Source organism: Triticum dicoccoides, chromosome 7B (genome assembly GCF_002162155.2).
Source record: "Triticum dicoccoides isolate Atlit2015 ecotype Zavitan chromosome 7B, WEW_v2.0, whole genome shotgun sequence".
Lineage (NCBI taxonomy): Eukaryota > Viridiplantae > Streptophyta > Magnoliopsida > Poales > Poaceae > Triticum > Triticum dicoccoides.
Genome location: NC_041393.1, coordinates 70492713 through 70505885, shown reverse-complemented (window position 1 = coordinate 70505885; position 13173 = coordinate 70492713). Strand labels below are relative to the sequence as shown.

Sequence of the window (13173 nt, the reverse complement as noted above, 5' to 3'; positions counted from 1 at the left end):
CAGAATTGCTTCTCCCGCTCCTCCTGCGCCATGCCCATCATCGTCTCATTGTCGGTCACATCCTCCATTGGGTCGTCGTCGTCCTCCAGCTTCCTGCTGGCCATCCAGTCGGCAGCATGGCAACCATCTCTTTATTTTGCTCCGGCGTTAGACCGTCCCAGAGAGCTTTGAAGCACGAGGAAGCCATGGTGGGAGTGGTGGAGAAAGGAGAAAGGTATCGGAGGCGTATGAATGTGGCTATGGCCCGGCAACAGTTTATATAGCACTGGTGGGCGGCACAGGAACGGTTGGGTGGTGCCTAGGTAGACGCGTCGGCAACCGCATGTCATTAATGTGGGCAGCAGACGGACGGACGGCCGTTGTTTCGTTGGAACACAAAGTAGTCGTCTGCACTGGGAAGCGGCGAGAGCAGCGCTCTCTCGGCCGGCGCGCTGCTTCAATGCCGGCACCAGTGAGAGGTCGCGTCCGCTCTGACCGGGTATGAATTCAGCACTGATGCTTTGGAGCGGTGCTTACCGATTCGGGCAGGAAGCGCCGGGGGCAAGGGATGGTATTTTGGTGGGCCAGGGTGGTCAGAAATGGGCGTGAGAGTGGTCCGGACGCCCCCAAAGCTCCCCCACATATGTGTCCGGTTTACGGGAGAAAGCACGTCCAGACAACTCGGTCCAAACATATGCGGGCCTTTTGAGGGTCGGTGTTAGAGATGCGGGCATCTCCTGATTGCGTCTGGACCGCGCTATCCGGATTGTGGAAGCCATCTAGCGCGGGCTTGTATTGGTCTGCGGCGCGGTCCAGACGTACCGCTCCAAGCCCTCTTCTGACTGCTCTGGCCCAACCAAAACCCCTCCTCCCCCCGCAAGTTTTCGGTCAGTGCCGCTCCAGAGTGTCAACGCCCGCATTCATGCCCGGCCAGAGCGGATGCGACCGCTCATTGGCGCCATTATTGAAGCGGAGCGCTGGCCGAGAGAGCACCGCCTGCGCTGCTTCCCGATGCAGGCGACTGTTGCGCGTTCAAACGACATGACAACTGCCTGTCCGTCCGTCTGCCGCCCACATTGATGGCACGCGGTTGCCGATGCGTCTCATCTGGCACCACCCGTCCGTCCTTTGCCACCCACCATTGATATATAACCATTGCCAGACGCAAACCTAGCAGAGCAGGAGGCCTTGCTCGAGTCCTACCGCTCCGCTCGCGAGATTCGCCTCAGGAGGACATCGCCGAGGCCCCGCCGCGACGACCACAAAGTCGGCACGTCCGTGGGCACCGCCGACAACGAGGAAGAGTAGTGCACGGTAAGTTGCTGTTGCTCGTGTCCCAGGAAGGCCACCTCTCCTTCCCTTCCGTCAACACCAAGCTTGGTGGGCTCAGCATCGGCAGCCGATTAGTTCCTCCCACATGGGTGGTTAGCGGATTCCGCACGCTCCAAACAAACAGGCGCGTCCTTCAAATATGAAGTCTCATAGGCTGGATATGGAGTGCCTTCGTAAATTATGGCGATTCAGAGCGGTATGGCGACCTTAGAGCAACTCTAGCAGACCCCGCAAAACTGGCAGGCCCGCAAAATTTCGGCGAGTATGCGGGCTCGGCCCAATTTTCCGGCCAGAACAGAGCCCACATACTCGCCCGACCCGCAAAAAAATTTGCCGTGGCCCGCAAACCGCACGCCCCGACCGCTATATCTACGGTTCTGCGGCTCGTTTGCGGGTCGAAATCCTATCCCCCGCCGTCGCCGAGCCACGCGATTCCCCATCCCCTTCTCCACATTTCTCGCCGTCGGCGACCACCTCCCTCGCCTCCATCCGCCATGTGAGGCCGCATGTGGAGTTTCGGACGTGGCTCCGGCAGCAGATCCGGCGGCGGAAGCAACCTGGAGCGCGAGCGGCGTGTCCACTTGGACGGCGTGAGGAAGCGCGGGGCCCGGAGGTGGACCAACCGCGGCATGTCGCCGCCGGCGAGCTTCCGTCAGAGCGAGACGGAGGAGTACGACCGCCGGCGCGCGTCCTTCTCCTCCGCGAGATCTTCGTACGCCGGGAGCTCCTCCTCTTTCGGCGCGGGCCTTCTCCCCGTGAAGAGGGAGTGGTCGGAGGACGAGGAGGAGCCGGACTTCGTCCCCGTCAAGGAGGAGCCTGAGGAGCCCGCTCCGCTCGGCCGCCGCGGAGTCGTCGGGCCAGAAGACTACGTCGCCGACGTCGACGCCGTTGCGGCTGCCATCGCCGAACGGAGCGTGCGCGAGGAGGAGGAGCGCCGGCGCCACGCCGAGCAGCTCGAAGACCTCGAGTGGCGGCAAGCGGTCGCTGCCAACCTCGCCGCCAAGGAGAAGAACGAGGAGTGGCGCCGCATCCGCGAGGAGCAGAGTGCGAAGTACATCGACCTCTGCAGCTCCGGCGAGGAGGATTGAGCGTTCTTCTCCTCCACGGCGACGTCCATTTGCCGCGACCTCGCCGCCGTCAGATCCGATCCCCTCTAAAACTAGTATTAACGTAGTATGTAGTATAAACTATGTTTGTAGTGTGTTGATCATGTAAAATCTATGTAGTATGTGATGAACTACTCGCGTCAACGAGATGCAATTTCTCCCGCGAAAGTGTTTTTTCAAATTATGTAGTTTTAGATACGGTTTCTGTTCGGACGCGCTAGTTTTCGACCCGCAAACGCGATCTTCGTCAAACCGGAAACACGTTTTGCGGGTCAAGTTTTTGCGGGATCTGCTAGAGTTGCTCTTACAACAGTGTTATTTTGATCTAAAGATGTCATATTATCGATTATCACGACCCTGCTAGAGTTGGTCTTTGTACCTATCTCTTCGGTCGATTTCACCGCGAAACGATGCGGTAAATAGCGTTCCAGACTCGTTCGCGCTAGTCAAGCGTTCTAGACTCGTTCGCGCCACCCGAGTGAGGTTTCCAAGCAATGTACTCACGTCAAAGATTCAACAAGGACCAGTTACACGTCCAAGCTCTGGTCCGAATATTTACTACATCAACATCAGAGTACTTACTGTACATATATGGCTAATTGAGCTATTACCTGATGGCCTCGGGGTAGATAAAAAATGGAGTTGGCGCTCGCCATCTCTTTGCTCGTTATACTCACGCTCCGGACCGTACCGGCCGCCACGACAGCGGCCGTGCCGGTGCGAGCCGGCGTCCAGGATCCGGCAGACGGCTCTAGCACGGGGGGCCGCGGGAGCATCTCAGTGGCGCCGGGGGCCTACCACCTGGACCGGCTTCCCGGTGGCTCACCCGAAGATGCTACACCGGCTGGTAAATAAAACTAGCTTAAATTTCTGTTTTTTTTTAACATCCCTACGAATCGTGGTTAGCCGCCCGATCACAGGCCGTGCATGTGCGCGCGGGACCTTGGCTAAGTGTGCCCATGAGGATGTATCCCCATAGTTTGATTTATTTCACAGTTCTTGAAAATTATGGAAAACACTAATAAATAAAAACACTCCTGTTTTAGAACCAAAATTATCATAATTTTGATATGAAGTATCTACCAAATTAAAAAAATCAGAACCAAAATCAATACATAGTACGAGAGAAAAAAGAAGAAGAGAAATTTGAGTTCACAACCAAGTTCGAACTGACTACAGTTCATAGCTAGGTTTGCATTTTCTTCGTGAGTTTTGGATATGATATTTTTTATATGATTAATACATGTTGTCTCTATATAGTAATTTTTTGTGTGATTTTTACGGTGAAATTTTGGACATTTGAATATCAGGAGTACCTCATGTGTGAGAGCATACTGACCGCTTGGTATGTGTGGGAGCACATGATGTGTCTTTGTGTGTCCATTCGCCTATTCAGAGGAGGTATTTTCGGGGTCAAGTTTCGTTACACATCAAATGTTGGACTTAAACACTAGAACCTTGGGAAGAAATACTATTATTCTCCAAAACATTCTTAACTGAAAATTGTGCGACTGATTCAATTTTATCTTCGAAGACTAACAAAAATCGCTAGTTAAGGGGTAACCTTTGCGAGGTTAAGATTACCTCAAAACGTCATCAGTGATGACAAGTGGCATGGCACATGTGCACCACTTGTCGCCACCAAAGAGTCCATGTGCTCCAAGCAAGAGCACAATTGTGCTATTTGTTTTTCTATTTTTCTTCTTTATCATTTTCCTTTTATGTTTATGTCTTTTTACCATTCCTTGTTTTCATCTCATTTTGTATTTTTTTTATATTTTTTACGTTTTCTCTTTGTTTTTTTCTTTATTTACATTTATACTTTCAGTTTTCCTCTTTAACCTTTTTTCCCCTTCTTAAGTTCTTCAATATTATTTTTATTTATCACCTTATTTTAATAATTTGATTTTGTTCTGTTATACTTACCAAAGAAATGAACATTTATATACTACATTTTTTTGGGAAGTCGATTTTGCACATCTACATGTACATGTGAACATTTTACCAATCCATGAACATTTATTTTCACATTTATGAACATCTTTTATATTACATAAATGTCTTTTGTAAAATACATGGACATGTTGTTGATAGACACGAATTTAAATGCATGGATACTTTCACATTATAGTAATAATTAGAGTTACTTTAACTTTTTTTTACATAAAGTACTTTTTTTAGTTTGTGAATACTTCGCACTACTAACACAAGGTTTAATATATTATTCATGAACAAATCCCCTGAGCCATATGAACAAGATAAAAAACTTTTATTTCATAAACCAAACTATGGGGATAAATTATGGAGCTGTGAAATATGGGGATTTTATTTATTAGTGTTTTCCATAATTATGAAATATTTCAAAATAAAGAACTGTGAAATATTAGCTGCCCGATCATATATTACATAGTACTTGAAAATTGTGAAAATTATGGAAAATAAATAAACCAAAGAGTCACTTTCCCTTGGTCTACTGCTTTTCAAATATATCTTTCAAAGTACATTTTTTTTATATTTTATATATTTAATTTGTATTCATCTTTGTGTTTTTATTATTTTACTTTTATTTCAAGGTTTATTAATTTTCCTACTGATTGCAAATATTACATTTTTCTTCAACATAAATATGAAGAAAAAATAACTCATGGATATATTGTTACATATGTATGAACATTGTGTTCTCTAAATACGTAAATATCAATTATGTGATACGGTGGCATTTCTTTATTTTGAAATGTATTAATTTATTCAAATTTGAATTAAGTGAAAACTCTTTGGCGCATAACACAAAGGAATATGCAAAAAAATGTGTGATTCTACAAAACCTTTGTTTGGACCCAAAGCCCAAACAAACATGGTTTTTTTGCGGATGTTTCCATTTTCTTTTTTCCTTTCCTTTTTTTTAATAATTCGGGATATCAAAAAGATGCTTGGTAATTCAGAAATTATTCATGAATTTGGCACAAAATGTTCACAAATTTAAAAATATTCATGAATTTAGAAATATGTTCATGATTTCAAAAAAATGTTTGTGAAATTGAAAAATGTTCACAAAATAAGTAAATCATGATTACAGAAAAATGCTCTAGAATTCAAAAACTGTTCACGAATTTGCAAAACAATGTTCACAAAATTAAAAAATGGTCATAATTTAAAAAATTCAAAAAAATTGTTCGCTAATTCAACAAATGTTCAGGAATTTGGAAAAAATGTTCATAATTCAAAAAAATAATCACGAATTTTAAAAACATGTTCACGATTCAATAAAATATTCGCTAAATTCTAAAAATGTTCACGAATTTGAAAAAACCATTCATTATATTGAAAAAGTAGTCTTTAATTTTAAAATTTTCATTATTTCAAAAAAATGTTCATGATTTGAAAAACATGTTCATGAATTAAGTGAATGTTCACATATTTCTAAAACAATTGGTCATGATTTCAAAAAAATTGTTCGTGAGTTTTTAGAAAATGTCATCAGTTTCAGTTTTTTTTCATGATTTAAGAGTAACGATTTAGTAAAAATAAAACCACGATTTTGGAAAAAATGTTCATCGTTAGAAAAAACGATTTTAGAAACAAATTGTGAATTAATAGATTTTTGGAAATTGAAAAACAAGAATAAAAACGAAAACATAGAAGTAAAGAAAAAATGAAAAGAAAACAAAAAACGAAAAGAAAAAACGAAAAAAGAACATAAAAACCCGGTTCAGGGAAGGTTCTAGAACCTTCCCAAAACCGGTTTGGGTTAAACCCCGAAATAGGACGGCCCATAGAAACAGCAGCGGTCGAGGCGGGAGTTGGCGCCACGGCGCTTGCGGGCATGGTACGCGCCGTATAGGATCCCCGCTATTTGACGCGCTTCCTGACTGGGCCAGCCCATCGAGTTCTATTACGGCACGAAAAATACAGCAGAAAAAAAAATGCGCACAACCGAGTAGGAGTCGAACCGGAGACTAACTACGTACTACCACGCGCTACTAGCCACTCCGGCTTAACCAGTGCTCTTGTTAATAAAGCAGTGCAAGGCTTAAAGAACTGGCCGTAATGTAGAACGGGAATTGTATACTATAGCGAACCGGAACCAGTACTGTAGCGAACCGAAAGTAGCTATTGTAGCGAATCTGAATTAGTTACTCGGCCGAACATTTTTCTAATGTGTATTTTGGGAAAATACCAACATTTCTTGAATTCTGATGAAAAAAAACAGAGGCATGAACATTTTTTGAATATGTGAACAAAAAAATGAAGAGCGAAAAAATTTGAACAAAGAAATATGTTTTAATGAAAAAACATAAACTTTTTTTTGAATTTCTGAACAGATTATGAAATTCTAAACAAATTTCGGAACTGTGAACACTTTTTGAATTTTTTAACAAATATTCGAAAATTTGAACATCTCATGATATTCGGAACAAAAATTTGAAAACTGCGAACATTTTTTAAATTTATGAACAAAAACTTGAAAATGGAACATTTCATGAAATGCTGAACTATTAGAAATTGTGAACATTTTTTAAAATTCTCGAACATTTCTGAAACGTGGACATCTTTTGGATTTATGACAAAATTTGTAATCACGAAAAAATGGAACATTTCATGAAATTCCGAACAGAAATTTGAAATTGCGAACATTTTCTGAAATCCTTGAATATTTTCTGAAATGCGAACATTTTTTGAATTTCTGACCGCAATTTGAAAACAGAAACATACCTGAAGATTTTTCAAAAATAATTTTTTTACCAACTTGTGAACAATAAAATAAAAAAAGAAACATATTTTGGTATTCCTGGACATGTTTTCAAGTTGAGAACAAAGTTTAAAGACAGGAACATTTTTTGAAATTCCTGCACATTTTTCTATACTTGAACATTTTTTAATTTACGAAGAAAATTTTAAAGGAAGAATGTTTTTTGAAAGTCTGAACAAAATTTAGAAAAAAATATTAAAAGGAAAATCAACATGAAAAAAAAACAAGAAAAAAGAAACCAACAAGTGAAACGAAAAAGAAACATAAAAGAAAGAAGAAGCAAATAAAAGAAAGAAGAAACAAATAATAAAAAGTGTATAAAAAGAAAAAAGAAAAACCAAAACAACAACGGGAAACCAGACGAAATCGTCCAGGAACCTTCTAGAAGGTTCCTAAAACCATAAAATACCGGACTTTAAACCTTCTCAAAACCAGGATACGTGTACACTCTAAACAGCTAACATGGGCCGGCCCACTGCGATCGCTAGTTGCGAAACATCGACATTTTGACGCAACGTGCGTCCGTTAGGGAATTCCCACCGGCGGCGAAGTCGTTGTTGATCGCAATCGCAATGCCTGAAGTTCTAGGCTTCTAGCCCTCTTTTTCGGATCCCCACCTCCTCCGTCACACCGCCCCACCCACCCAACCCCCCTCCCTCCCCCGGCGGCTGCGAGCGGTGTACGGGTAGCGACAGGACGTCGTTGCCTATGGGGCTGATGCGGAGGTGGGCTTGCCCTTGCGGCTCGCGCTATGACTCGCGTCTTCGAAGTAGAGGCGTCACTGGTGCAGGCCCCTCGCCGCACCTACGACTACGGCCGGCTACCTCCCCAACCTAGGCGAGGAGCTCCAAACCAATGCCCGAGTAAGCTGGAATGCTGGATGGTGTACGGTGTGCCTTCGTCTCGTAAGTACTCTCTCCGTAAACTAATATAGGACTCTTTAGATCTTCGTCCCATAATATAAAAGCGTATTTGACACTAGTGCGGTGTCAAAAACGCTCTTGTATTATGAGATGGAGGGAGTAGTACTTAATTATATGCAAGGAATTTCCGTAACTGTCACTTTGCTGGTACAAAACAAAGGGATCGATGGGACGAGACCAAATATCATTGTAGTACAAACTGACTGTAAACTATTTATTGGTATACTAAACTTGTATTATTTCAGAAATCGAGAGAAGGAACACCAGAATATTATCGAGGAGAGACGCGTCAGGAGGTTCGACCAGAGGCTATTCGAAGAAACTCAAGATTGCTGTGCCTTACAAACCGGGCTTTAACGTATTTGTGAATGCAACTACTGAAAAAGTCACTGGCTACTGCATTGACGTCTTTGAGGCTGCCGCGAAGAACCTACCACATGTTCTTGATTACCACTTCGTTGTAGTCGACGGTTTGTATGACCAACTAGTACGCAATGTGTCTTCAGGGGTGAGCCATGCTCATTTCACTTGCATGCCATTTCTGCATTTCATGAGAATCACATACTCACATTGTACCTGTTGGTTTCAATGACCAGATCTTCGATGCAGCAGTGGGTGACATAACCATAACTGCTGAGCGAGCTGTTCATGTGGACTTCACGATGCCATACATTGAGTCGGGCGTGTCATTGCTTGTGCTCAACGAGGATGACTCCAAGCCAACAATTGAATGGGTCTTCTTAAAGCCACTGACAATGGAACTTTGGCTAGCAATTGTGGGTGGCTTCTTTCTCACTGGAATAGTTGTGTGGATGATTGAGCGGCCTAAAAACCTGGAGTACCAAGGATCGAGTTCGAGACAGTTCAGCACCGCTCTGTACTTTTCTTTCTCTACTTTGACATTTTCTCATGGTTAGCACTTTGGGCTCAAATTTGCTCACAATACATTTCTTTCTCTGCTTTGACATTTTCTCACTTTGGACAACTTATATTGTGTCTGTAATACTCCATTTTCTTGATAACCATAATATGTGCACAGGTCAAATTATTAGAAGCCCTCTGTCAAAAATTGTTGTGGTGATATGGTGCTTTGTCGTGCTGGTTATAGTGCAGAGCTACACAGCTAGCTTATCATCCATTCTGACTGCAAAGAGGCTCCGTCCTTCTGTGACAAATCTTGGTCAGCTCCTGTCAAATGGTGATTATATTGGATACCCATCTGGATCATTTGTATATTCTGTCTTGAAAAAACAAGGCTTCACCGAAAATAGGTTAAAGGCTTATGCGATGGAAGAGGAATATGCTAATGCTTTGAGAAAGGGCTCAAAGAATGGAGGCGTCGCGGCTATAGTTGATGAGATCCCCTATTTAACCTCTTTTCTCTCTGACCCTCGATATCATAACGAGTTTCAGATGGTTAACGGCTTATATAAGACACCTGGATTTGGTTTTGTACGCTTCTCATCCCAGTGCCTTCAGTAGATTCACTTTCCATCCTTACAAGAGTTACACTGCGTTCTGGACAAAACCATGTGGTCTAACTAGCATGCTGTTTATGTTTTCAGGTGTTTCCACAAGATTCTCCACTGGTACATAGTCTTTCAGTTGCCATCTTGGGCCTGATAGGTGGGGATGAGGGATCACGAATTGAAGCGAAATGGTTAGGCACAGCAACACCATTGCCGAGTTATGGTATCCCCAACACAGATGCCACACCTCTCACTTTGCGAAGTTTCTCTGGTCTCTTCATCATCACCATATGTATCTCAGCTCTCATGCTGTTGATAAGGATTGCCAAGTTGGTTCATGCCAAATACACCAAAGTGAGGGATTCTGATATGCAGAGTGCCAATGGGGATGGTGGAAGTGAAGGCCACGCAGGATCTGTTCCGCTGCAGAACGACATGGACGATGGGCCTATGGCTGATCAACCCCACCATGAAGCCAGAAATGAGGATCCCCAGGTTGTCAGTGGGATCGGAGAAAGTCCTGGTGATGTAGAGCCCAATGGCTATGTGCCTGAACACGCCATCCTAATCGAGATGAGCACTCGATGAGATGACGACAACTGTTCTGCATAGTGTGCATCAGAAGAAATGAAAAATACTTCTGTTCCATCTTATGTGGATATTCACCAATGTCCCAAGGGAATGAGTGTAAGAAGGGTTGATGGGCCCAAATCACAGCCTATCTAGGAATAGCAGTTTCTGTGACTGATACCCACATTAATTTATTTTATGAATTGTTTATTTTTTGTCTTATTTTCGAAGAGTGTATAGATGATCACTGATAGGCGAGTGCCAAGGAAATCCTACTATCTGCCCGATTATTCTAGGAATTAACCACATTTGTCTGATTTATAACTTGCGACGGTAGGCACACTCTGTAGCCTAGAGTTGTACATGTTGAAAGAAAGTTGGTTCACATTTGTGTTACTTTTGCACACTGCAAGATACTTGTCGTTTTTCTATCTGGAATTCAAACATTTCTGGGTCGAGAGAAAATATAGAGACCAACTGGTCGCTGAATACGATTCTAAGATAGTCTGAATGCATATCCAGTTACTGAGGAAATATTACGTGCGCATCATAGCTGTACCTATTTGTTTGCATGGGCGCACATATTTTAAATAAATTCTAGACTATGGCATGTTAAACTGCTTTTCACACTTCACCATATTCTCGAGTAGTATGGCAATTCACATGTTCTGTTGGAAAAATTGCCACACACTTATATTATATAACAAAAGGCGTCGACAAACGAGTCTATGTAAAATGTTTTTTTAGGCTATGTCAAATGGTGAGAGACTAGAAAAGTGTGGAAAGTACATTTGGCCTGAACTCATTTGAATGAAGTTTAGCATTTAATAGCACCGGCTAAATACCCATGCGTTGTAACGAAAGAAAAGAGAAAAATGTTATACTTTGGAAACACTTGTGCTGAGCACGACCCTCATGTGACTTCCAACATGTTGTGACAACCGGCATCTTACATGTTTCTTCTCCATCACAATAACCAAGCAAACTTTGAAAAATTCAAAAATCATAACCCGACCAAATCATAATAGCGATCTACTCTAACTTTAATGGAACATAGAGTATTTGATGGTATGAGGGTGGGCCCTTCATTATAGTGTTGGGCTTCGACAGTTCTCAGTTACATTCGACGGTTGTGTCAACCGCAGGAAGACAAGGCTAGTATGATTTCAAAGTAATTTTATATTTGTATTGGTTGTTTTGTGTCCAGTTGTTTCTCCATTGTGCTAGCTTTCGTTTTCTTTCATAATTATCATATCTAAGATGTCATTTGGGTGTCTTTTCTTAAGATGCCCTTTTGTTTCTCTGTTGTCTCTCCATTGACCAAGTTGGAAACTCAGTTTCTATACAAGACGATACCCAACAAGTTGTATCCGAAATGACAATTATTCAAGCGCATGATGCAGGAGGCGTCAGACCTTGCTGAGCACATCAATGTTTTCAAGCAAGTGATTGTTGGTCTAGCTCGACTAGATGACATTACTTCTATCGTCTAAATTACCGCGGTCCTATGCAAACTTGATCACTACTCTCACATATGGTAAGACTACTGTCACTGCAAGCGAGATTACTGCAGCACTATTATCATTCGATCAAGACTAGAAGAAAAGCGGTGCCAATGTAACCTTGGCCTAATATATAAAGGCACTGCACAGTAGTCAAAAGAGACTAGATGAAGTAGGCTAAACATAAGATACAAAGGGAACGGTTCGGATACCAGTGGTCGGGGTGTCAGTACTTGCTGCAGGGTAAGGTCGAGATATGTCAGATTGCCTCTATGGACTTGCCGTCGACCTATACTAATCGATTTAGTACAAAGAAAGGAGTGCCCATAGTCATGTCTCAGAGATGTAGCCATGATGATAAATCTCGTTAAGAAATATAGTCTCTCCGGTCTACCTTTCGTAATCATCTATTCACATGTTTTCTAAGCATCTATAACTGGAGTTGGCTACTCCGAACCCCTATACGTCCGCGGAAGCGCCTAGATGTGCCCGCCGACATCACCGGGCGGGTCTTCATTCGCCCTCCTATACATCAACACTCTCCTTATGTGAACACCCATTCCCATGGAAATCCATGCACACCCATCATATAGCACAAATTTATCAACAATTCAACAATTCGACGATACAAAATAACGACAACTCACAATTCATTACATGCCAAAATAGAATTCAACAATACATACATGGATAGAAGATACACAATGAATCAAAAGCCTCAATTGTTGCGCTCGTTGATCCTCTTCTTCATCTTGATCACCCACATCTTGGCTTCATCGTCTAAGAGAAGTGGCGGAGCTTCCTTAGGGCCAACCTGGGCCATGGCCCCCCTGCTTGTGTAGATTTCTTGTATTATTAGCACATAATTAGACAGGGATGATGGTGTTTTGCCCAATCTTTGATTGAATAGCCCCTCCTACATGGATTAGCCCCTCCTATAATTCTGATCAAGCTCCGCCACTGTCTAAGAGGCTAGTGTCCTACAACATGATCCTGTCTCCTCTATCTCTCCGGCGAGCTCCCATTTTGCCTTCTTCTCTTGCCTCTCCAATTCTATCTTGTTCTTCTCCATGCTCAACCTTGCAGCTACCTTCCCTGCTGCTTCACACTCGCGCTGCTTCCGGCGGCACTCCCTATGGGCAACGTTCTCTGCCTTGCAACTAACCAGCATGGTCGGGATCCCCATCAATTATGCCGAGGCATCATCCATGCCAATGGTGGCAGACAGGGTAGTCGGCGACGATATCAACAACGGCGAACAAGGACGGTGGCGCGGACGGTGTGCAAGGAAGGAAGTGGGCAGCTGCATGGAGGCGAAAAATGGAGGACAGACGCGGGGGAAGTGTAGTCGAAGTGGCGGACTAGACAATTTTGAGAGGATTTGTCATGGGTCCAACTTGTTAGAACCGACATGATGGAAGCATCGGGGCGTCCCCATATCCACTCCAAATATGGGCCGGACATGAGAAGTGCCGGTTAGCCCAGTCGTTTGAGTCGGGTTTTCCAGGTTTAGTTGGATGACACTTTTCTGTCCGTGCACCG

At 43.4% G+C, this 13173-nt stretch overlaps 1 protein-coding gene across 1 annotated transcript; it reads left to right on the top strand.

Moving 5' to 3' along the window:
• Window positions 1-3053: 3053 nt before the first annotated feature.
• Window positions 3054-10147, top strand: LOC119335647 (glutamate receptor 2.8-like). Its single transcript, XM_037607752.1, has 5 exons — window positions 3054-3264; window positions 8336-8598; window positions 8687-9002; window positions 9130-9542; window positions 9656-10147. The coding sequence occupies exons 1-5, from the start codon at window positions 3054-3056 to the stop codon at window positions 10145-10147; spliced, it is 1695 nt and encodes a 564-aa protein (XP_037463649.1).
• Window positions 10148-13173: the final 3026 nt, after the last annotated feature.